At 40.6% G+C, this 27074-nt stretch overlaps 1 protein-coding gene across 1 annotated transcript; it reads left to right on the top strand.

Moving 5' to 3' along the window:
* Window positions 1–5617: 5617 nt before the first annotated feature.
* Window positions 5618–11420, top strand: PCDH9 (protocadherin 9). Its single transcript, XM_054183933.1, has 2 exons — window positions 5618–6033; window positions 7263–11420. The coding sequence occupies exon 2, from the start codon at window positions 7397–7399 to the stop codon at window positions 10493–10495; it is 3099 nt and encodes a 1032-aa protein (XP_054039908.1). The 5' UTR covers window positions 5618–6033; window positions 7263–7396; the 3' UTR covers window positions 10496–11420.
* The last annotated feature ends 15654 nt before the right edge of the window (window positions 11421–27074 follow it).

Raw genomic sequence — 27074 nt, 5'->3', positions numbered from 1 at the left:
CCACGCGTTGGGGCTCATTCTGATCCTGTCAACATCACATCAGCATAACTCCATCAATCGGATTCACATTACCATTTTGATGGAAATGAAAATGCTTTAGTAAAGCTGTCTTCAGATATTGTTTTGTCCGAAAATCTTTAAAGTTCCTTTTTTCCCCTATCTTTTTCCTTCTCCCATTTTTAAACAATAAAGCATCAATAAGACATCAGGTTATTTGCAGGTCTTGGAATATTTTCACCTTACACAAAAGCACACTGGTTGGAATCTGCTTCCATATTCTGATTCATCAGCTACTTCCATCGTAATAAATAACACGAGGGTAGCAAAGAATAAAACATTTTTTTTTCTTTTTGTGCCACATGCAATTACATCTCTCTTAAGTGGTCCAATAATTGCATTTTAAATGGCACTTGTTTATTATTCTCTTTTTGCCATATCCAAATTGATTTTTATTGTTTTACTAAATAGTTCCTAAAGCCCTGTGAGGGTGAAAAAAAACCCCAACACTTTCAAGCAAACAATTCAAGTCTGTACGTTAATCTGTACCTTTAAATAAACATCAATAATTAATGGGAGTTCGGCACCTTGCTGTATTGTACAGTGACAGGGATTAAACACTGGCACTGCAAAATGCCAGTTTTCAGCTTGTGCATTTGTAGACCCTTCAGAGCCATGAACTGACATTTGCAATCTTTGTCCGTCAAAAAAAAATGGCAAATTCAGTTAAATTTAGTTCTGCCATTCAAATGGAATAAAGGTCGTCACCTGCCCCTTTTGTGATTTGATTATCCAGGGACTGAGTTTATTTTCCTGAAGAAAGACACATTACAAGGGCCTGATTCTGCAACTATTGCCCTGTCTCAGCAGCTCAATTGGCTTAAATTATTCATCATTAACTGACTTAGCTATTGCTGTTTATTTAAGAGTACAGACTAATATATAGTCCTGAAGTGTTTGCTCAAGTGTTTTTCCTTTCCTAGAGCTCTCACAACCAGTCTGAAAAACAATTAAATACATTTTGAAATTATAAAAATGAGTATATTAAATAAATATAATTTATAATTCAATTACCTGGCTTTTTGAAATGCCATAGTTATGTGTGGTTTACATCACACAAAATATTTTTATTGACTTCCTTTGAACTGCTCATGTAAATAAGGACTCCAGGTTCAATCCCTACACCCCAGAAGAAAGGGAAACTCTGAAGCAAGCTCCTGAAATCCAGACCATTAGGTGTATAAAGTCTGGACAAAAGCAGCATGCTTGTAAGGAGAAACATGCTCCTAAGGATGCGCAGAAAACAGGGGCTCCACTATCCTCTCCGTATGCTGCTCCCACCTTTGTGGCATTCTCCTTTCTCGTCTTTCATAGACTCCCTGAATTTTTGGGGGTTAGGAACACAGCAGATGATAAGCATCACTTTTTGGCCCAGTGCTTCTTGTAAGAACTGGACCTCCTGAGGTTACCACGAGACCGACTTGTGGCAGAAGCCCGAGTCAAGGACAGAGGAATGCCAGTGCCAGTTCGAGCAGAGCACCCTGTGGAGGGGGACCATCACTTCTTACCTGCCACACCGAACTCCAAACCTCTTCTCTTTCCTGGGACAACCACCTCAGGAACACCCTGAGAGATCTGGGCAGAACTGTCAGCTCGGCCTTGAATAATTCCTGTCGGAGATGGGACCAAGGCTGTATTTCCTAATGATTTAAGCAACATTCAAGAAACGAAGCCTCCGGGGATAATAGTAAGGATTGCTAAATAGCCAGTGCATAACCTGCTATTTGAACACACAAGTAGGTGTTTGTAACGCATTTTTTCGCTATGCTGGACTGAAGGGGACATGCTATAGGTACACCATAGGTCAGGTTCCAGTGTTGCGGTGTGATGGCATGAAGTAAAAGAGCTCCTTCATTAGCATATGAATCAGCTCTCCATAAAAGTGGTAGAACTGCAGGAGAGGAAAAGCCATTTTGCTTTAATAATAACAGCCTGTAAGAGGCAATCCCAGGTACAAAATGATCAAGTGACCAGAGCCAGTTCAGTGAAGAATGATAGCATTTTATGCTCAACACTTCAAGATTAAAGTCTTTAGTTAGCTAAGCATAATGTGAATCAGTTTCATGTATAATGTATTGTGTGAGCCTGTAGCCAGTATGATACAATGTAAGCAATTCCATTTAGTGCAATTTGACTATAGCTAGTACGGAATAATTGGAGTCAGTTTCTAGCATGCTAGAATTTGAGTCAAATATGATAGGGGAAAGAATTTGATACATAATAATATGGAGGCGAAGATAACAAGCAATGATGTGGATGAATAGTTAATATGCTATAATACAGAAGCCATTTTAATAGGTTATGATGTGATTAGGAGCCCAGTGTTCTTATATGCAGACAAAAGCACAATACATCACGGTAAAGAAAGGAGACTATTAAGGAACAGTATAAATAATAGTACATAGCTGCATTTGAGGAGAGCATAACATCAAATACTGTAGTTTTCTCAAATATAAGAGCGAGCAAATAAACATTCGCCGGAGGATAAAATATGGCTACTCAAGTGAACATGGGAAAGGCATCCGAGCAGTTCCTCCCATTTCAGAGGCCGCATAACGCTGCACCGGGCGACTCTGAGCCCTGCTCAGGAACTCGGCCCTTTCTATTCATTTTGTCCCGTTATTAGAAGCAGTTGTAACAGTTCTAGTCCCTTCGGTACTCCGGGCCTCAGTTTTACAATCTGTTGTGCAAACACTACGGTCTGAAGACCTGCCTCTTCCGTGAGGTTAATCACGTATGATTAGTTAAAGAACTAGAGCATTTTAAAGCAAGAATGTAAACATTAACATGACAGATCTGCGCATAAACATCTCTGGCTTTCTAAAATAACTTCAGAAAACAGGAAAAATATGCTCTTATTGTGACTTGTGAAAAGCCAACAGTCGCTAGTTCGTTGAAATTTTACTTTTTTCTCTTCCTAACTTTTCATGAGGCTAACCCCGTGTACATGAGAAGAACTCATTTATGAGCATGTGCTAATCAGTTCTGACTACAAGTTAAAGTCATCCCTGAGCAAACAGAAAACTATTCAGCTTAGCAATAAAGTTAAATAATTATTACCAGGCTATGTGATGTGACTACAATGTGACATTGAAATGACTATGGTGTGATTAGAATGAGAATGTTGCATAGAAGGAGAATGTTGCATGTCTGTGATGTTACTAGAATGAGGCTATAAAGCGTCTGTGATGCCATACTGCTGTGATATGACTAGTGTCAGGAAAAATGTGTGCATTATTAACGCATACATAAACATGCCGTATTTCAGAAAGCAGACGGCATTACACAGAATGCTCGTAGTTCTAATTATCTTCTTTATTAATGGCTGTTCTGCTTTGTATTTTAAAAGACGGAAAGAACTGCATACTTAATTCATTCACAGAATTGTCTTTCTAAGTGGTTTGGCAGTAAGGTTGCTCCTTCATGTCACTCGCTTGACTTTCAATGCTGGGGCTCTCGCCATCCTTCCTGTATTACATAATGAACATTTTTCTTAAAACTATTATTAGATTCAGTTCCGTTTGCTACCATTACTTGATGTCATCAAAACCAGGATCAATTTTTTTTTTTTTTTTCTGTGTGCATCTGTAACAGGAGTCTTTTGGACACAAACACAAAGCACAGCAAAACTCAGAGTGTTTAATCTTTACACATCGTGGGATTAGAGGATGTGCAACGTTCACATACACAGTGTCTGCATCCCTATGACTAGCAAGGCTACGTACATTTATCAGTATGTACCACACAAATCCAAGCCATGCAAATTACTGACCTCTGACAGACACAAGCAGCTTCCACCATTAGTTAACGGCGTGTCGTATGCACACACGCATATGGGAGTGTAAAGGTAAGAGCCTGCATCTGAAAACATAAAATCTTCCAGGTAGGAGCTTGGATTTTTAGCGGGCCAACGCCATCAACTGAAAATGTGTAAATTATGTAGACAGGATACCGCGTACAGAAAAAAGTCAAATGCTGATGTTATCTTTGTTTTTTGTATGCATATGTATTTGAAACGCTCAACCAGAAACAGCAGCCAGCCTGGCCACGTAGCCGGGCATGCTAAATTGGATAGGCACTGTGTCATACGGCTTGCAAGTTCAAGCTGAGAAAAGCTAGCAGTAAAAGCACAGTCAAATGAAGGTTCATTCATGCTTCAGAAAACGTTGAAAAAGGCGCTACATGTAATGCACTATATATAATGCACTATAATCGCCTTCTTGTCACACTTTTGAGGTCACTCATATCGTAATACATTGGTATTTTATTACACTGTCTTCCAGGCATGTGACGCTTCTTTGTGGCTAGCTCGATAATTTACCTGTGTCATTTACGGGGAAGGAGAAACGCTCACTTTTATTATTTATCAAACCACACAAGAGGAAGGTTTTCCAGCTCAATCTTTAAGCAGACAAAACCCAAACCAGCAGCGCAGCTCCCCTCCCTTCCTTCGGCGAGTATCTCGGCTGACCCTTCGGGAAGGGGGAAGGAGAAAGGTGTGCAGGCGTAAATGGGAGCCGAGACAGGGCTGGAGCCAGCGCCGCCTGAATTATAGATGAAAAGGCATCTATTAAATATAAAGCCGAACCGGGCGGAGGAGGGCCGGGACCGGGGCCGGGGCCGGCCGTTTCCTCCGGCGCAGGCCGCGGAGGCTGCGCGGCCACCAGCGCTCCGCCACCGACCCGCACCGGCACCGCGGGCGGCCGCGCTTCCCGCTCCCCCGCGCAAAGGGGACCCAGCGTGATCTGAGCACCTCCCCGCCCCCCCCCAAAAAAAAAAAAAAAAAACAACAAAAAAACCCCCCAAAAACCAAAAAAACAACCAACAACAAAAAACCCCATCACCAACCCAAACTCACACCGATTTTTTCCAGATTACTGCGGGGCTACTCGCAAGCCCGAGGAACCTTTCCGCCCCACTCCGCGCCCGCCCGCTGCGCTTCCCTCCGCCCCCCCCCCGCATCCTTCCGCGGCGCTGCGCCCCCAACCGCGGAGCGCCCGCCCGCCCGCCCGCCGTACTCCCCCCCCCCGCCCCCCTTCCCCGTCCTTCCTGCCCCGCCGCCCGGCGCGGCTCGGCGCGACCGCCTCAACCCTTCCGCGCGTCGCGGAACCTGCGCGGCGGCCCGGCCACCCCCGCCGCCCCGCCGGCCCGCGGAGCGACGTGCCCGGCGGCCAATGCCAGGGCCGCGCTCCGCCATCCACCGCCCCCGCCGGCGCCGGCCAATGCGGTGCGGCGGGAGGGGTGGCCTAGCGCCGCTCACCCCCTCCCTCTGGGCTTATTGAGAGTTATATCAAGAATTTCAGTTCAGAGAGAAGAGAGAGAGAGAAGGAAGGAGAGAGCGTGTGTGAGGGAGAGAGGCTGGGAGGGAGGGAGGGAGGAGGGAAAGCGCCGTCGCTTCCTTCCATCACTAAAGCAATAACCTATTAGGATTTTTTTTTTTAATTTTTTTTAATTTTTTTTTTTTGGGGTGGGGGTGTGTGTGTGTGTGTGTGCGCGCGCGCGTGTGGGCAACTGATCACCCCAGAGAGAAAGAGGGAGAGAGAGAGAGAGAAAAGCACCGCCAGACCAACTCTTGTCATTTCCAGTAAGAAGTTGCAGACTTCATGTAGCTGCCTCTGCTCTGCCTGGGAGAGGGATGGCAATGGTGTGCAGTGCGGAGTGGAAAATACCCCCGCTCTAAAGAACTGCACCGGATTTTTGGTCGCGGTTTGTTTGTGGTGTTGCGTGCACATTAAACACACGAAGGATCGCCGCTCAATAGAAACGAAACGTGGAGAGGATGACTAACGACAGGACTGTGAATTTGTTCCCTGGAGTTGCTAATTTGCCACCCCGAAGCAACACATATCTCAAGGAGGAAGCGTTTGGCTGCTGCTGATTTCTCCAAAATTGGTGGTTTACCAGATGCATTGTGCTGGATCTGCTGGAACAGATCATTGCTTAGCTGCAGCAGATCGTCAAAGGTAGACAACCAACGTAAGTGCAAAGTTACCCATACACTGTGATGCATTTCATTTAAAGGGGAGGGGGGGGGGAGAAAAAGCCAACACGCAGTATATTTATCGAGGGAAAGAATCAGCGTTTCGGATTCAGTTGATGTTGGTGGCAAAGGCTCACCTACTCGCTGTCTCTGCATCCCTACCTGCATCACTCTGCTGGAAGTAATCACGGGCATCAGCTATCGTGCAGCTTAATGCAGATAAGATTAGTGCTTAGGGGCTGCCCGGCTCTGCCAAACTGTAGGTGCTGGCAGCCCTGCACCCGGATCATTCGCGGTTAGCAGAGCATGCAAACACAAGTCTGTCGCTTTTTTTTTTTTTTTTTCCCTCCACCTGCATTATTAGTCTGCAGTATTTATGTGTGGCAGCTGCTAATAACATCCTGAAGGGAGGTCAGTGTCAATGGGGAAAGGCTGCACCTTTTTTCCTCCTCTCATCATCAGAAAATATATTCTTGCCCCCCCCCCCCCCCCATCTGTAAACATGCTGGCTGCTCCTAAGTTGCATTTGGAATTTCCAGCCTCCTGATTCAGTCTGTGTTTAAAAACAAACAAATAAAGTTTAGGGTTATTAACCAGAAGGAGAAGTATCCAACATCTGGAGAGGAAACGCTGAGCTGAGAGTGTAAGAAACTGTAAGTCCTGTTATTGTCTCATCAGTTAACAGGGATGTGAAGTAGCCAGTGACGACTGCTGCTGCAGCAGCATGTCCGGGTGGTTATTTCCCAGTACGATATCTGTAGAGGGGGATGAAAGGCACAAGGAGCAGAGAAAAATCTGGTTTGCAAGAGCTAAAAGAAATATGTATGGAAGCAAACAACGAATTGCATTTGGCAGCTGCCATAGCAGTTAGAATCCAGAAGTAGTGCGGGAAGATTTTCTTCACTTGCACCAAATGACTGGGTGGAGGAGGGTAGAGGGGGGATGCACGTTACGGATTACACGGTGTGCCCAGAAATTATGCAGAAAGTACGTGTCGAAACTGTGGCTAGCCTTAATCCTGCAAGTAGTTATTTCCATTCTCCCTCTGTGCAAATGCAGCCAACGGGATATTGGTGCATTTGTCTGGAGGGATTGCTTGTAAAAGGGAGCAGTAGGGAAACGTACCGCTGCAAGTGTGCATTGCAAAAACAAGTAGTAGTTGGTGATTGTGGATTTGTCATGCCTAAAAAACCAATAATGCTGTTCTGTGTGGTTGTGTTGACAGTGCTGTCTCCAAGTAAGAAATGAGATGTAATGCATCCTGCAGTCCATGCATGCCTCCTCTTGCAAATCGCGCATCATTCCTCTGTGGAAACCTTTAAGTCCTAAAATCCGGGAAAAGAGAATAAAAACATTATCATGGACCTGAGGGATTTTTACCTGTTGGCCGCTTTGATTGCCTGTTTAAGGCTGGATTCTGCTATAGCTCAAGAACTTATTTACACTATTAGAGAGGAGCTGCCTGAAAACGTACCCATAGGGAACATACCAAAGGACCTGAACATTTCTCACATCAATGCTGCCACGGGGACCAGTGCCAGCCTTGTCTACAGACTGGTGTCTAAAGCAGGGGATGCCCCTCTGGTCAAAGTGTCCAGTACCACCGGGGAAATCTTTACGACATCTAACAGAATAGACAGAGAAAAACTCTGTGCTGGAGCTTCCTATGCAGAAGAAAATGAGTGTTTCTTTGAACTTGAAGTGGTGATTCTCCCCAATGACTTTTTTAGGCTGATCAAAATAAAAATCATTGTAAAGGATACTAATGACAATGCACCTATGTTTCCATCCCCTGTCATCAATATCTCCATCCCAGAAAACACTCTGATCAACAGTCGCTTTCCAATCCCATCAGCAACAGATCCTGACACAGGTTTCAACGGTGTGCAGCACTACGAGTTGTTAAACGGGCAGAGTGTCTTTGGACTGGATATTGTAGAAACTCCAGAAGGAGAGAAATGGCCTCAGCTGATCGTGCAGCAGAACTTGGACCGAGAGCAAAAGGACACCTACGTGATGAAAATCAAAGTGGAGGATGGAGGTACCCCCCAGAAATCCAGCACGGCCATCCTGCAAGTCACAGTAAGTGATGTCAATGATAACAGGCCAGTGTTTAAAGAGAGTCAAGTAGAGGTTCATATACCAGAGAATGCCCCTGTAGGCACTTCTGTAATTCAGCTTCATGCTACAGATGCAGATATAGGAAGCAATGCAGAAATCAGATATATTTTTGGTGCCCAAGTCGCCCCTGCAACCAAAAGATTTTTTGCTTTAAACAACACCACAGGGCTGATTACAGTTCAGAGGTCCTTAGATCGAGAAGAGACTGCTATTCACAAAGTGACAGTGCTGGCTAGTGATGGTAGCTCTACACCGGCTCGGGCGACTGTTACCATCAATGTCACTGATGTAAACGATAACCCTCCTAACATAGACCTCAGGTACATAATAAGTCCCATCAATGGCACAGTGTACTTATCTGAGAAAGATCCCATCAATACAAAGATTGCCCTAATTACGGTTTCAGATAAGGACACTGATGTGAATGGCAAAGTGATCTGTTTCATTGAGAGAGAGGTCCCCTTCCACTTGAAGGCGGTTTACGACAACCAGTATTTGCTAGAGACCTCTTCCTTGTTGGACTATGAGGGCACCAAAGAATTCAGCTTTAAAATTGTTGCTTCCGATTCGGGCAAGCCCAGTTTGAACCAGACTGCCCTGGTAAGAGTTAAACTGGAGGATGAAAATGACAACCCTCCGATTTTCAGCCAGCCTGTAATTGAGCTGTCAGTTTCTGAAAACAACCGGCGTGGTCTATACTTAACAACTATTAGTGCCACAGATGAAGACAGTGGGAAAAATGCAGACATTGTTTATCAGCTTGGCCCTAATGCCTCCTTTTTCGATCTGGATCGAAAGACAGGAGTTTTGACAGCCTCCAGAGTTTTTGACAGAGAAGAGCAGGAACGTTTCATTTTCACTGTTACAGCCCGAGACAATGGCACCCCTCCTTTGCAGAGTCAAGCAGCTGTAATTGTTACTGTGTTGGATGAAAATGACAACAGTCCCAAATTTACTCATAATCACTTCCAGTTTTTCGTATCGGAGAACTTACCAAAGTATAGCACGGTGGGAGTGATCACGGTGACCGATGCGGATGCCGGGGAAAACAAAGCGGTGACCCTTTCCATCCTCAATGACAATGAAAACTTTGTGCTGGATCCGTACTCTGGAGTTATAAAGTCCAATGTCTCTTTTGATCGGGAGCAGCAGAGCTCCTACACCTTTGACGTTAAGGCAGTGGATGGAGGGCAACCTCCTCGCTCTTCTACAGCGAAAGTAACCATAAACGTCATGGATGTTAATGATAACAGCCCCGTTGTCATCTACCCGCCTTCTAATACTTCTTTTAAGCTAGTGCCACTCTCGGCAATTCCAGGATCGGTGGTAGCTGAAGTGTTTGCTGTGGATATAGACACTGGAATGAACGCCGAGCTTAAATACACCATTGTAAGTGGAAATAACAAGGGTTTGTTTCGGATTGATCCAGTGACAGGTAATATCACTCTGGAAGAGAAACCAACCCCGAATGATGTGGGGCTGCATCGCTTAGTTGTCAACATAAGTGATTTGGGTTATCCCAAATCCCTGCATACTCTTGTGCTTGTATTTTTGTATGTAAATGATACTGCTGGAAATGCCTCTTATATTTATGACTTGATACGCAGGACTATGGAAACACCTTTGGACCGGAACATAGGGGACAGTAGCCAACCCTACCAAAACGAGGACTATCTCACGATCATGATCGCTATTGTGGCCGGTGCCATGGTTGTCATAGTGGTGATATTTGTCACGGTTCTTGTTCGCTGTCGACACGCATCCAGATTCAAAGCCGCCCAGCGGAGCAAGCAAGGTGCTGAGTGGATGTCTCCCAATCAGGAGAACAAGCAAAACAAGAAAAAGAAAAGGAAGAAAAGGAAATCTCCGAAGAGCTCTCTTTTGAACTTTGTGACCATTGAGGAGTCCAAACCTGATGATGCAGTTCATGAACCTATCAACGGGACAATAAGCCTTCCAGCGGAGCTGGAGGAGCAAAGTATAGGAAGATTTGACTGGGGCACAGCACCACCAACAACCTTTAAGCCTAACAGTCCTGATCTTGCCAAGCATTACAAATCTGCCTCTCCGCAGTCTGCTTTTCATCTTAAACCTGACACTCCAGTTTCAGTGAAAAAGCACCACGTGATTCAGGAACTCCCGTTGGACAACACCTTTGTTGGTGGTTGTGACACCCTTTCCAAACGCTCTTCCACTAGTTCAGATCACTTCAGTGCCTCAGAGTGCAGTTCCCAAGGAGGCTTCAAGACAAAGGGCCCCTTACACACCAGACAGGTAAACGAGCACTTTTACTGGTCTATAAGTACTGCATACAAGTGCCCGATCAACCAGTATTAAAAGTGCCACTATGTTCTGGGTTTTTTTTTTCTTTCAGTCTAATTTAATTTAGTTATATTATGGGGGGAACAAAAAAAAACAAACAAAACTGAACAAAAAAAACCTTGACCCCTTTATCATTTACCTGGGGCTTAACCATGCTTTTGCGAAATGCCTCTGATACTTTGGGTTTTGAAGAATACTGATTGTTAAAGGACTTTTATGCATCTGTGCATGTGCACATACATGTGCAGAAACAAAACCGAAAAACAAAAGACTTTTTTTTTTCTCCCCAGTATTTGACTGTCCAAATGTAAAAGTTATTGAAGAAGAAAAACTGTTTCGTTATATGCCAAATTTCAGTCAGAAAATTGGACTGTTTCAAGACTGAAGGGATATGTACATTCAGTTTCAAGTTTCGGAGTGAGTTGGCTTGAGTTTCTTCTACAGTTCAAGCTGGTTTGGAACCTTGCTAAGTTAGTGTTATGAAAGGGGTTAATTTTTTTCCCTAACGAAGACAGCCAAATTTCCAAGCTACTTTATCTGTGAAGCACGTGGTTTGTTGGTAGGGTATAACTAAGCCATACGGAAGTCTTCCTCTGTTTTTGAGTTCAAAATGTTTTTGTCGTAATAGCTGAAAGTTGGTATTGCATAAGCAGTTTGTTGCGTATTTTAAAAAACGGCCAAAGCATACTTTTGAAAGGAATGCGTTCTCTGAATACATCTGAATTATGCAGGGGAAAAAAAAAAAGTCAGCCCATTGTAAATATTTTCTCATCTTAGTAATGCATACGCGATCCGTCATAACTCATTTTAAACGGTGAAGTACGCCATACGAAGAGGGATTAGGAGGCTGAGAAACTCATATTTCAACCAAATCCAGCATTAGTTTTTCTTAGGTCTAATAATTCCTTGCTAATAAAGATTTAAACGCGGCGCTGTCTAATTTGTTTCATTGGCGCTCCGTCTTGGGCCACCAGACGAGCGCGTCGGGGGTGGCCTGTAGATGGCACTAAGGCACCACGTCGCTTACGCTGGCTCGCTGCCAGCCCTGCAGTAGCTAGGGGAAGGGGAGGGAGGGCGGGGGGGTGGAGGGATGGAGGGAGGGAAGGATCAAGCTGGTATTACAGCCAAAGAACCTTTTATTTAATGATAGTTGCACCGGAGTGGTCAGTAGTTAGGTCTGCGTGTTTCCTTCAGTGCTTCGCTATTGGCGGCACCGGCTTTGTCGGCGTTGAGGAGTCGCGCTCGTCGTTCCTGCTGGCGCTGTACCCTCCAAGTTATGGTGATTTGTCTGAATTTATTAGGGATATGAATCTTAGAGAATCAAGTGAGACACATTTAGCCTTGTCTTTGCAAAAAGATTTTGACAGTAGCCAAGTTTAGGATAAAGTCATCCTCTTGCTGTTGCATTAGCCTTATCTGAGATGAATGTGACGTTCCCAGAACAGTGTCTTGACTTCGGGTGTCTGTAAGGTGTCACACTAACAAGATGCTAAGAATAAAACAAGCACTTTTGAGGCAGTTCTGCTAAAGTAACTGCTCTAAAACAACTCGTACGTACAATGAGACACTGAAAACATCACAGAAGGTTCTCACAAAACCTTAACCTTTCTAAGGACTTTAAAGAAGGGTATACTCCCAGAGCTGTCTTTAGGCTGTTGCACAGCACCATATACATACTGTCAGCGTAAGTTAAAAAAGGGAACAATTTTAAGAAACCCCCTCAAAAATTATGGAAGAGCTCTGACTAATCTGTGGTTACTCAGCTGAAGTTTTCTCCCCAGTTTTAGTTACAAAATGTAACACCCCCAACCCACACATGCCTTTTCTGTACTGAGGTGTTGTTAATTTAGCTTAAATTAGCTTTCCAAACGGTATTAGGAAACTCAGACTTAATCACCCACAGTGTCTAGAGGCAGTTAAGACCCCCAAAATGATTTACCTGACAGAATGTATAAGCTCTGCACAGTGAAACTGAATATAGGGGGGAAGAACCCCCACTCCCAAACAAATCTACTGGCAGTATTTTCAGTTACCTGTGTTCATTACATTAAATACACGGGTTTCAGTTTTATAATAATACCAGTCATATACCTCTATACGGACCTGATTCGAATTCCACTGAAGTCGTACCGAATCCTTTTTGAAGTCAGCAGATACTCATATCATATGATTTGGATTGCTTCCTGCAAAAGCTGTAATATTACATGTAACTGAAAATACAACTCTTAGGTAGACAGTTATCTAAACTGAGTTTGTGCATTTTTATTCTGTGGGGAAGGAGATATTGTCTTTTTATTTTTTTTTTTTGCACAATGATGAATGTTACAGGACGTAACCTTTTTATGTCCCCTTGTCGCTTTTGGCTGGAGGAGTATAGCCAGCAATGGTAATAATCAGTAGCAGCCTTCCTGTTATTCTGTCTGTAATTCTTGAAATTAGCATGCATTTAGCTAATATTCATTGGCACAGGAGTTAAATACACTTTTTTTAGATGTGTGATACAGTGTGGCCTTTAAGCAAAGCATTCAGACTTGAAAATCTCACTGAATAGTAGTGTGTGCTAGTGCCACAGTATCTGAAAACATTTTAAAAAATTCCTTTAGGAAGATATACTTTGTTCTCTGCCACTGTACTGTTTTCTTGAGGATTAACATAATTAATTTATCTAATGGTAGAAGTTGCATTAAGTTACCTATATATTCCCCAAGTTTTCTTTATGGGGTTTGCAAAGGGTGTGAGAATTGTTGCGGAGGATGCTAAGATAGGGAAAGAAGAAATATAGGATTAATATATATCTAAGAAATACTAGCATCCTCCATTTTTGGTTACAGTTTCTTTCAGTCCAAGGTAAATACACATGCAATGTATCTTGCAGATACATTAATATTAATAGAGAGCTGAGACCTAAGTCCACACTTGGACTTCATTCAAGCAAAATCCCGTTACTTTTAATGGGAGCTTGGCCCTGGAAATCTGTTAGAACTGGGTCCTAAGACAGAAAGCTTTTAGAATTCAAGAATAGATTGTTCAGTACAAATTTCTTAGTATTTTTTTGCTGGGTAATTTCTGTGCAATTGTCAATAAATTTAGTGGAAATTCTGTGATTAAGTCTTCACGTGTCACTTTGAATTGCACAGGCTGATGTTTCAGAAGTACCCAGTATAAAAACCAAAGCCTTCTTCAAGTGCCTATCTTGCAGTAAACCTGGTGGATGCTCTGAAAAGAGCATTTTTGAATACTTGAACTTGGGATTGTTCTAAATGCTAATTCACATAATTAGGAGTATGGAAAGGATGTTGCACACCACCAGCTTATATAGCTAAGCTTCCAAAATCAGTGTTATGACTCATAAAGAATACTGAAATCTATGCAGGCTTCTCAATCAGTGTTCTTTTCAGTATTTGATTGAACTTTAAAATGCACTTCAAATTAGTAAGTCACTACACCAAACAGCTACATAGAAATACAGTCGAAGACGACATGTTGTATTCTTCTATGTGAAAGACCTCTTATAAAAAGCAAATAAACAGACAAAAAACTCCTACTCGGTGTCATTAGATTAACAATAGATTGAATAATAAAAGAAATTAGGGCCAATTTACTGTGGTTATCCCAGTTTTCAATTATAACAGCTTCATTTAATCAGTTTTGAAGTACAGCAGTGACAAATAACACAGGTTTAAAAATATGTATCATTATGGGTTATGAGCAAAACCTTCTGTCTTAATTCCTAATCAAATAGCATTTAGGCATGTGCTTAACTTTTCATTTAAAGTGGTGGGACTGAAGCAGATCCTTAAAATCCAAATGACTTCAGATGTTGTCTTCAAGAAAGACAGCCGTAAGCACACTCTAAGCTCTTTTCTGAATCAAGATGGTAATTTATAAATTTTGGAAATGTGCACAGTTCTAGTAGATTCAGGAAAGCTAAATAGATGTTAACACTGTCATTTTATTTCTGTGCTCTGATGGGAGAAATTAAGGATTTGAGGCTTGACTGACACATTAAATGCATTCCATACCAAGGTATATTTTTAATCATGTAGTCAATAACATAAGGTCTATGGAGCTTGCTTTACTCCTTTTTCAGTCAATGGACTTCTTGCCTGATCAAGGAGCAAGTAGCCAGGCTCCAGCTGATCAACGCACATCACTTAAGCTTTCTGTGGCAAATGTAGTCGATGTTATCTTACTCTGGAGTGTTTAAATTTGTAACTTTAGGGTTTATGTAAGAGAAAAGAAAAGCTGAAAACATTAATGACTCTTAATTTGATATGCTGAGAGTGGCAATTTCAAGGTGCTAAGTTAATGGAAATCTGCACTGGAACAGCAGTGCAGTGTCTATGTCACTTGCAAATATTAAAATTCTGTAACCATAGCATTCCATAATTCTGTGCGCGGTATTATTTTTAGTGGCCTTGTTTTACCACTTAGTATAAAAAAAGTACTATTCCATTGTTTCTTTTTTATGCTTAATTTGTTTTATGTGTTAGCATGGATATTAGTCTTGGGTGAGGACTGGTCACCTGGAAAAATGTCTGCATGTAAAATTCAATTGTTTTCTAGATCGGTATATTTATATATCTTTATGTATACTAAAATATTAGAAATGGTGAAAATGTACAGTGTATTTTTTCTATCCTTGTATAACTGAAAAATAGGTTAACAGATTTTGCTCAACTGTCTAAAGAAATTCATCTTTGAGCTGAGACCAAGCATGGAAAATTTCAGCTGAAAAGAAGAATTTTTCAGAAGGTTAAGAGCATGTGAAAACTGGGGGTTATAATGGAAATCTGAACATAACCCTAAGCTATAATACCATTTTCAACAGTGACAGTAGAAGTGCTAAACTTGAGCAGGGAACATTTTGTGTGTACAGATACAGACAGTAAAAGCTTAGCAAGCTTCATTTTTCTTTACATGTTTCCCATGCAAAAGATTTGGATCAGAATCACTGGGGTCTCATCTGTCCTGAATGTGCAAAGCCAAAGTTTCACAAATGCTAATAAATTTGTGCCACACACAGGAGCGAGAACTGAATCTTGAGAGTTTAATGCTATTGGAATTTTGTGATAATGTTCTTTTGTGTGCAGGAACAAGGGAGGATCTTTTTAGTTTCCATTTCAGATTTTCACTTCCAAAGAATCTATTCTTCTAGCACAGCAAAACCATATCAGCCACCCTTTATTGACAGCAATTTTATTGTAGCTAGAGGCTTACAGTAAGCTGTTTATTGCTGTTCCCTAACTCGGTTGACAGCAATTGGGGAATTAATTTTCTTGCCCCTGATGTGCTTTCTTGGGTATAAACAACAGATGTTAAAGATATGAAAACTGTGACCCATTTACATTCAGCAGCTCTTTACGGGCACAGTCTACCTGTCTGAAGTGCAGGTTTCAAGTCCTAAGGTAGGTTGCTTCATCAGTTCTAGGATTCTTCTTTTTGCAACAGAACAGCTCATCTAAACGTATTTAGTACAAGGGCAGATACATTATACCTAATGGACCGATCCTCATCTAGGAAAATTCAGTTCAAGAATAGCTGAGTTCAAGTTTCATTTATATCAGGAGATGCTGTCTCTTCTTACTGTAGCATTTAATTGCACCGAACATACAGAATATAGCTGACAAAATTGACATACCATGTTCTGAAAGATCTAGCAGGAATTACAGGTGATACCTGAATTTTTGGTTTCACTTCTCCCACAAAATGTCACAGTGGTCTATAAAATCTATACTCAGAAGTTTCCTCAGTTGCTACTCAAGTACAGCTGTCTCACATAAATTCTATAATGTTCACGTCTTCACTGAAGGAAAAACAAACACACACAAAACCATATATTACTTTTCTTCTTTTATGACTGCTTTGACTTCCCAGCCTATGGTGGAACGTATGTAAAACGATTTGTCCCAATAGACTGATGTGGGCATTTAATCAGTTCATTTCTGGTTTACACGAGATAACATTCCATTGGCTGGAAAAAGATTTCCCAGGCTGTAGATAAGAAATGAATGGCTGCTATCATATTTTACTGAAGTGTGGAGGGAGGGGGCATCTTTTGTTCTTTTCCATTGGTGTCTAAATGCTTGCCTAAAAGCAAGACATTTGCAACATAAGGGGCTTTAGCATCTTACCTAACCGGGATTTGAAGTGCTTGTCAAGCCACAAAATGTGAATCATCTTAACTGTTCCTTTATCATTAAACTATCATTCAAAAAAGTTCCTCCAAATACAGTTGCAGTAATTTTGTTGTAATGGATTGCGTTCTAGTGAGCTATAAACTCTGGGAGCAGAAATAGCCATTACGGACAGAAGAAAACCTTAAATTGGTGTTACTGCACTATTACATTGGTCATGCGATAATGAAAACTTCTAATGAATAAATAAATGAAACTGGTTTGTATAGCAACATTGTTGTAGCCATACAAACCCATGTGTAGATTATTCCTAGGACCTAAGGATTCAGGGAAGCATTTGGGCCACTATAATTTTGATATTAAATTCACGTTGATCTTACTAAAAAAAATATGGACTTTCAAATCTTGGAAAGATTTGTCCTGCCTTCTCTATTTAGTTTCATTTTTTGTGAGTACCATGAATTTTGTGTGATACTACAGAGAAAGGTGGTTAAAAATCTAATTTGTAGTCATACTGAGGTGTCCAAATTGTACCAGTTTCAAGAGTTACCCATTCTTTGTTTCTTCTTCTTGTTTCTTTTGCAGCTAGTGAGTTGCGGGGGAGATTTGTTTTAATGTCTTGGCACGGGTTGTCCTGCATCTTCTGTTGCACAGAGAGAAAATTGAGTAATTCAGCATTTGTCAGGATTTGTTGGTGTGTAGTGTCTGTAGTTTCCTATGAGCTGATGTTGTAGTTTCGCCATTTCTTTTGTGAAATGCCACAAAATTTTTTTTGTGCACAAATATTATTACTTACAAGTTCTTCCAGAATACGCACACTTCTTGCTAATACAAGAATAATATAAAGCACCCTTTCTTAGAGTAACAGTTCAACATTTGAAGCTAAATCCAAACTGGGGTAAATCTGCTGATTTATGCCATCTTCAGCTCTTCCTGATGTTAACTTCTTTATAAAAGCAATAGGATGATGTTGAGATAATATTTCCAAAATCTAAAAAATATGTAAAATTAATCGTGAGTCAAGTGAATTAAAAATCATTTTATTTTGAGCTGAATTTGATAAAATGTGGAGGATCAGCTGTCAGATTTTTCTTCCTTCCTTTGTTTCCTCCTCCAGGTTCGCAGGAGCAAGGTCTAGGTAGCATTTTAAAATAGCAGCCTCTCCCGACTTCAAAAAATTAAATCGGATATTCTCACTGGCTGATAGCTAAAAGAGAATAGCTATTGATATTGATTTGTAAACCACTTAGTAGCCTCAAACTAATATTCATCCATTCTCCTTCATTCCTTCCAGCCAAATGAAGTGTTAGATACAACTACTTTTATTTGCAATTTTGCAGGATATTCTTAGTATGTCCTGGGCTTTCATGTGTTACTAGTAAGAAAATTCTGTGGTTGGTTTTCTTAATTGTTAAAAATTGTTAAATATCTGCCTGTGCAATATTTTCGATCAAAGGAGCTACTTTAGCCTATGCCTTATATGGTCATACAGCCTTCAAAACACCAAAAAAAGTAAGAGGAAGACCTTGTTTCAGTTGTGAATGGTATTTGCCATTCTTACAGCCTCTTGTTGATCGGTAGCTAGCAGTAGTATCTCTTAAATGGCTAAACCTGATAGACGCAAATTTCTGTCTCATAATCTCTGCTCCTTCAGAACACATAAGGATATGGAGGCAATTGTGTTTCTGATGTAAAGGCGTTTGTAGGATACATATGTTTCTATATACGACCTATATATCAGGTTATTATAGGGAGCATTCACTACGATTCCTTAAAAGAAATAAAGGATTTGCTACTGAACTTCATGGTGGAATACTTTCACCACTGAGGTTTGTGTGAGTCTCTATCTTCTCCTACCAGTATTTTTTATACAGAACTTCTCCTGCCAGTTCTCCTACCAGAAAGTTTTAACAAAAGTTTGATTTTACATGAAGGGGCCCAGGACTCCAGAAAAGAGTGCAGACTCGTGAATTTTCATTTAAGAGAACATTTCTTTCCCATTCCTGTGCAGAACAAGATGCAGAGCCTGAAGGGGAGTGATATTTAACCTCTGGTTTTAGTAACTTTCCATTCAGTGGGGTAGGTTTTGGGAATACTGTTGTTACGCCCGTCCCTCTCCTTGCGTCTTGTAATGAACATATTTGAACGTTATGGTTGCTTCAGGTGCCCACCTTCTGATTGTGGATCGAGCCTAATTTCTGTAAATGATGTTCACAAAAAGTATAATTTGCATAATTTTCCACAGTATACTTAGCTGGTAGTGCCTCTGCGCACAGTACCTGATTTTGCTTCTGTCGACATTATGGTAGGATTCATCTTGTCTAATTGTACGTCAAATCTAATCTGCTTCACTGGTTCATGGTTTACTCCACCCTAGAGAAAACATGCTGGTTTAAACTGGTTGCTGAAGCAGATGGATACAGTTGGGCAAGATGCATCCCACACTAGTGTAGAGTACGATCCAGTGTGATCCATACTCTTCACTTTACCAGCGAGGAGCATGATCCAGTCCAGTTTTTTCACTGAAATTGAGAGAAGGACTTTAAGGGTATTTATCTCTTTAAGTAAAGGTATTATTTGAATAGCGTATATGCACACAAAAATGTATAATGTGCACAGTTGCCTTTGGGAAAGTCTAGTTTAGATTATGGCTCAAATTCAAAGGCTCCCATATCAACAGAAAGACTCTTACTGACTTTTTATTGAATTTTTATCTGGCTATTCATACCGCTGTCTATTTTAGGAAGACGGTGCAATGAAACACCAGTTATTTTGTTTTGGTGCTGTTCTGAGTATTTCTGGTTTTCCTCAGCGCTGCATGTTCCTTGATGCCTCATTCTGTGGATGTGAGTAGAGAAAAGGGAAGCTGTAAACTTCAGATCTCTACCCTCGGTCATATCTGGCCATTTGCATTATAGTGTAAAAATGCTTCTTTTACCGCTCTGGTTTAGGTATGTGTCTAGAGCAGTATGAATTTTCAGTCACTTGTCAGATTGTTTCACTTCCACCATTTCAAAAATACAGGTCAAAATATCAGTGAAGTGCTAGTGTTACCAGCAAGAGAATTTGAAATTGCCTTCAGTTTGTGACAACAGCACCCTGAAACACGGATCGCACTGAAGTCTGCAGCATCCAGAGCAGCAGGAGGTAGACTAGGCACCAACAGCAAAGCCCTAACCATCTCCCGTATTTTTAACATCTGCCAGGTAAACAAAAAAATAAACAAAATCTGCATCTGTCTAAGGACAGTAAAACTTTCCTGTTGAAATTTAATCTCTCTCCTGTACAGGAGATGGACTTTCCTATTTGAGATTTCATCAGTTTCATTTCAGAAAGCTGTTACATCTGTCAAACATTTCAGTTTGAAATGAACGCCTGATTTTTTTCGCCTTTGTATGCTGCGAGAGCACCAGGTTGTCAATCAGCAGAAATACAAAATGAGACAAGATAGGTGATCCGCTACTATGATTGGCAATTTTTTTAAATTTTTTTTTGTTTTACAACCCCTTTTTTCTTCCTCAAACTGCAATGACTGAAAAAAATGGCACTGCTTGTCGGTACTGTGCAAAAAGATGAGAAAAATGGATATATCAAAGGGAAGCCACCCTTGGTTCACCCCAATCCTGTTTGTCTTGACTTCTGATGGCCATGCTTTTGAGAGTACTGGTACAGTCCAGGTGGACAATGAAACTGTAGGTTTCAAACTATTGCTATGAATTGTGTGACTGTCAATCTCTCTAAAATACATTGTACGAATGAGATTTAAATACATTTACTTTAGTTTTTCTTCGTTTTTGCTATAGAATGAATACTTTGCAATGAACCTCATACAGTCCATAATATTTAACTGGTAGCACAGGACTGCTTCTGGGTGGGTTGTGTAGGCTTTCAAAGTGCCTCCAGGCAGAGGGGTAGTCCAGAACTTTCAGCAATTAATTTGAATCTCATAATAATTTGGGTTTTTAATCTGCTTCCCTGATAACAAATCAGAACTTCTGTTTCTTAATGTGATTTTTCACACTCTGGACTAAGAAGTTGTCAAAATGGCAGGTACTTTTCAAGAGTGTTTAAGAAATTGATGGACTTTTGTGGTTCTGTGATGTATCTATTGATAGCATCCCTGCTGAACATCCCTGTATTTCACTATTGCTCAGCTTTGTTCAAATCTAGGCTTTGGCCTTTTTCTGTGCTTTAGCAGTTGATTAAGAAATATTCTAATCCGTCACAGAGTACCAAGAAACTAATGGCTTGTGGAATATTTTAGTCTTCAAGCTTCCACTACAAATGATACGAGAAATAGTGTAATTTGACTGATGCTTAAATACATCTCTTTCTTTTATGAGATATTGTCACTGTCCTTTCTTATTTCTCTTTTTAATCTCCTCTTTCATTCACTGAATACACTTATTTTGGTAAACTCTATGTATGAACATATTAGAAATCTGAGATTTCCCCTCAAATAAATACTATCACAGTAGAGAAGTGGCATATTTTGTGTACGATCTGTTGTACACATCCAACTTGTAACCACACGTTGCTGTAGGTAAAGTTTAATGAACCAGCTGGCTTCATTAAGATTCAAAGATTTAAAGCATTTGGATAGAAGCGTAGTATGGGAAGTAGAACACTTTCTGAGCTAGATAGATTGACTTGTTCCGGTGTATTTAGAAGGCTTGAATTAGAATGATTTATCGTTATTAATCCAAATCTAAGAAGAAAATCCATTCTTGCGACATGTAACACACCTTTTCCCTCGGTAGCTCAGTGGCATGCTAAATTTGGATTGCAAAAAGGAGGCGAAGGTTTGGCAGAGGAGAAACTAGGGCCTAACTTCATAACCATGGATTTGCAGAGCTGCTGGCTGGGGTGGCTCCTTCTGCTTATAATCAGAACCGAGGGAGTAGATGTATCTGGCCCTAAACTGCATGTCAAAATCTGAAGCATGTTTAATTTAGCGGACTTCTAAGTACTAAAAGCAGGTATAGGATAAGCAGAGACGTCTGGTCTTGCAGTCGTATGCACCTGCGTTTTAACACTGACCAAATCTGATTCACTTGTAATTGATATTATATAGGCATACTAGATGTGCATTGCGGAGGAGTGAAATTAGTTTTGTATGGTATAATGACTTGTATGAATCATTTTCCTTCAGAGCAGCTGAACATCTGTATTACAGACATACACAGCCAAAATCCTCTGTATCTGTCTTCACCTACGCTTGCTGGAGTACTGTGCAATCCTGCAGTACCAGCTAGCCTGCTGGATTTCACCAGTTATTTTTGTAGCCATCCAGTATCTGTCATAGTTAAAACAAGCAGACAAAATAATTCTTGAATATGTGTTTTTCTTGCTCGCCTTTTTTTTTTTTTTTAATAAGATTGCTCATACTTTTCTCACAGCTGGCATAATGCATTCACAATTTGTAAGAGGTGTGCTATCTCGCTGAGACTTATGATGCAAAATTGATTCTGAAAACAACAGCAAAAAATGGAAATCACAAAACAAAACACGAGATTGCAACTCAGTAACTGGATAGCGCTTCTTGAATTCAGCAATTTGAAAGGGAGATTGGGATGAGAGAGGAAAACATTTATGTCTCTTTACATTTCAAAATGGTTAAAAGCCCAGTGTGGATGCCTGGACTTGTAGGAAAACTTAGTCTTTTAATAAGAAAGCTGGCAGCGCTGCTGTGATGCACAGAATGTCAGTGATCCTCGAGTCTGCTTGTTTAAAGCAGCATGCTGAGCACTTTTCAGCAGAGCGGTTTCATGCAATGCCTACTAAGACGCTTTATAGATGGTGCAGATCAGCTCCAGACAAAGTACTTCTTGTTGCCATTTATGATTTTTATCTGTCATAAACATGTCACAGAAGTAATACCCAGTTTCAGAACTTTTATTCTTTGGATCAGTGGCGACCACATTAAAAAACATTCTGCATTCATCATCTCACGCTTGGTTTTTTTTAACATTTTCCTGTCCTAGCGGTAAATACAAGCCTAGCTTGTGTTCAGTATTCTGGAAGTTCATTTTGGGAAGCCTCCAGCTACTGAAGAGCGTTATATCTTACTTCCTGCTGTCCTTAGTAAAGATAGCTGGGGGTCAGGAGAGCCCTCTGCACTATGTGCTGCTGCTGCTTGCTACTGCTCATGACATTTGGAGTCTGATAGGGATGCTGTGATAGCACCTTCAATTAAAAGCCATAGGCAACACGTATAACAAAGAGGAGCCTTAAGACTGCTTAACATTATGCCATTGCCTCGACTAGAATAAAACCAGCATGAGAATAAATTGGCTATGTTAGCTTGATTGTGATCTTCACCTAAGCGCTGCCTGGGAGACCTTAGACCTAGCAGAAAACCCTAGCTGAAATATCGAGGGGCTTTTTTTGACATTGCTTAAATTTATCATATTTCCAGTAGAAAACGCTAGCACAATTCTCTATTCCAGTTTTAAAGCCATAAGCTTTCGCTGCCTGTTTTGGGTTTTCATTACTTTTACGTGTATACAGTTACACAGATAATGAGAAACCCGCAAAACCTGCATATCACCGCGTGTAACATCGCTCTGCAACTATTTACCACCTCATTAGTTTTTTCAATAGCAAAGATAAGTTAGCATTCTGTCATGAAATTTGAACTGCCACCACATCGAGCTGAAGCTTATAAGCCACGGCATAATAACTTTCACAAAGTGCATTAACTCTTGCACCAGGAGACGCGATCTTGTAAACACAGAAAATTCATATGGCTTTTTATATCTGTGAAGCCAATTTGTTTGACATTTTCTTCTGTAAATTTTGCTGCTCTTAGAAATCTTTTAAAATACAAAGGGAGAAACTTAGGTTTTGTCTTGTTCTGCACAACTCAATTGACTGAGATAGACTTGATCTCATTTACATTTGGACTGTGCTGTACACTCATTACTCTTTAAACATGATGTGCCTTTTTTTCATTTTTGTTAAGGCTTTATCTTCGCTGGAAAAAAAAAAAAAAAGGTGTGTTTTACATCGAGATTTCTATTGTGAGGTACCTGTCTAAATGTAAAATCCTTGTGGAGACAAGAAGCAGGTATTTCATACCTTGAGGTAGCTGGTTGAGGTCAGCCCCGAACAATACACCTGGGGTTGATCTCAGCTGGCTATGTACAGGTGAAACTACAATACCTTATCATTAGCAGGATTTTATACTGCATTACCTACTTCAGTGTAAAATCACGTTACACTGTCTTGCAATGTAAAGGTGCCTTTGAGGATAGGGCTTACACGTGTACTTTTTCTAGGTCCTTTTGCACTTCTGAAGTGATGCAAAGTGAATCTCTGCCCTGCTGTCTGGCAAAACTGTGCAATTTGGTCCTGTGACTGAAGTAAGGTCCTTGTTGGACTTCCACATTTATCCCTGATTATATAGCAGCAGTGCCCTTAGAAGTTCCTGCCAGGCTTGCATCATCATCTGGTATAATTCCAATGCATTTTCACACCTTCCTCAATGTTGGTGCTACCGTTTTGCCAACCATGCACGATTGCATCAATGATTGCAGCTGCATACAATGGTTATAACTCAGTCATCCCCCCAAAGCCGAGTAATGTGAAGCATCAAAATCAAACATTAATTTAACACAGGCCATTAAGTCATGATGGTGATGGTATAGATGTGCCTGTATTCAATTTCTACTTCAGTAAAACACAGTATTTTATAGGAAGCATGATCGGAATAAACCATTTCATCCATGGTCTACTCCATCTTGACAATAAATGAGCAGAATAGGAACAAACGCTTTGCAAGCGAGATGAGCAGTCCTTAGAACGAGTTGCCTTCTCCAATTTTTTTGATCTGTAGTTTGAGTCTGCCTGCTCCTAAGAATGCACTTCTCAGTGTATGTCTCCCACCTTTGTTAAAGTGTTTCCTGAAATAGTCCGTAGGTTTGAATTGCTGTCAACCAAAGGGTTACCATTCCTTTAAAAAAACACCTTTTAAGATTTACTGTTTATTTTAGGTAAGCAGTCTGAATAAACAGTTGTTTTATACCTCTTAAAATGTTCGTTTACTCTTGTCTCATGTCTTAATTTTTGATCTAAACTCAGTTATTCCTTTTTTTTTTTTTACTTTCTGTTTCTATACTTTCTAGGTAATTTACTCACCTCATATCCTCTACAGATGCTCCACCCAACTAAGGATCCTCTCCTTTTCAGTATACTTCTTTTTTCATCTTCTTTTTTTCCCCCACAAACCTACCTACAAGACCACGTATTTGGTTCACAGTCAGCAGGTACTCTGTGGGAGACATTTCCCATTCACATGTGATACCTGCTGGCTGCTGCTTCCAATTATGCCATATGCTGGAAAGCCGAGCTGTTGAAGTATTGGAGTCAATGTTATCATCAAACTAGTTAAGAAGGTAGCAGCACGTCTCATAAAGAGTTCTGGACATTGTCTGATTTCTGCCATAAGCAAAATACTGACAAGTCCTGCTTTGTTTTGCTGCTTTTTCAGGTGGCAAAAAACTAGACATACATTCATTATATTGTAAAATCACAACCTTCGAGATCTTGCTGAATCTGCCCTACAGCTATTTATCACATGATTGCAGGGAATGAAAATAACATTTTTCCTTCTACTAGGAATATGTTTCTAACCTTGAGGCAAGATAGTGCATAATTTTATGTGTGCCTAGTCCTGCTGTTATATATAGACTATTTTGAGATGAATCAGTGTTATCATTTCCCAGAATTTAGCACTAGTGTTTTAGCAGAGCCAAGGAGATTTCATATACTTAGGCTCTTGGCTGCGACAGTGACCAGGGATCCCAAGTCTGAGTCACATTTACATTAATGCCATTTTATAGCCATGGAAAAAGGCCAAGAAAATGCTAATACCATTTACTCCCAAGTTAAGGATTTTTTTTTTGTTGAGGTTAGAGCTGCATGTAGTAATCTCTGTGTAAGAGCTATCTGAGCCCAATTCTGATTTCACATCCATTAATTTTATATTTGTGAAATCACAGCTATTTCACTGATGTTTTTGCTTGTAATCAAGACTGGAATCTGTCTCCTCATGTCTGTGCAATAATCCCTCTTTCTTCCTCCCACAAAGTACAGTCTGCAGGAGGCTCAGAGATCTCTAAGACTCTTTTTTTTTTTTCTTTCCTGCGGCACCCATCCTTCTCTTGCGGCTTCTTGAGTAACCTCTGGGTTTTAATATGAAGCATTAATTCACTTTTTAAATAGCAAGAATTAGGGAGACTGGGGCTCAGTCCCTCTCCACAATTAGGAGTTTAACCATCAAGTTGCCTATCGGATGCTTTTACAAGGGTAGCTGTGTACCTAATATGTAGCTCTGACTTCTTGGCTTAGTTTGTTCGCAGGATGACCTGCAGTGAGCAGTTTTAAGCACATTGAAATAATTTCGGGTACTACATGGACACTTTCTGGCATGGCTGGCTTTTTGAGCTACTTACGCACATAGATAGCATACAATTTCCAATAATACAATTTTCCAGAATACAATTTCCAAGCTACGTAAATTGAGTTTCAGTTTTTAATATTTGTGATACTTTGACATCTTAAGAACAGCAGGAAAGCGTGAAATTTCTAGAAAAAAAATTGAGGACTATACTGTTGAAAACAGTTGAATATGCATATCCGGCTACATCCACTGTTTTAAGGAGTAAAGTACTTCTGAGATGTTAGGATCGTCTGTGCCCTTGACAGGAACTGTACAGTAATAAAATATATGTCATTATTTTCTAAGCACAAGGTACAAAAAGCCACATTATTAGCCCATGGATCTGTGGTATTTCGAGGGAGTATAACACAACTGTGAGATGCATTATACTTAATCCAAACCCACTGGAACTTCAGATTATGCTGTTCCAACTTGCTGTGTGAACTGTCTTTAGGGGATTCCTAGCTGATTAAAGCTTGATAAAGACAAACATCAGAAAGGGAGAAGTTTGCATTTACTCTCTTCTGGGTTGGGGTAGCTGTCCCAAAATATAGTCATGAAAGCAGCAGTCCACTTTTGCAGACTTAGATGAGGCCAAAATATCGTGATAAATTCTGCAGAACGCACTCGGGCAAAACGTCCGTTTGTTTTATTGAGAATTTTGCCTGATTAAGACCTGTTTTCCCCTTATCTCTGAGTTTCTTGGACAAACTGTGTTGACTCTGATCCAGTAAAGTAGAGCAAGCTTCTTAATCTGGCACATTAAATAAAAGCTCAGCTGGGAAAGGAATGCAGTATTTTGTCTTTGCATTTCAATTGAGTTGAAACTTCTTATTTTAGGCTTAGGCTGTGAGAATCATCTCCAAGCAATGCAACATCATTTACAAAGTCAGGTGATAGATGCTTGGACTGAATACAAGTGTATGATGGGACGCATCTTTCCTGTTAATAAAACCAAAAATAAATAAATGCAAAGTTCAGGCTTCCTTATTCAGTTCTTTCAAGCAGCTCCGTT

This window comes from Rissa tridactyla, chromosome 1 (assembly GCF_028500815.1).
Source record: "Rissa tridactyla isolate bRisTri1 chromosome 1, bRisTri1.patW.cur.20221130, whole genome shotgun sequence".
Classification (NCBI taxonomy): Eukaryota; Metazoa; Chordata; class Aves; order Charadriiformes; family Laridae; genus Rissa; species Rissa tridactyla.
Note: the sequence above shows the minus strand (reverse complement) of the source record. Positions and strands in the feature narration are given on the sequence as shown.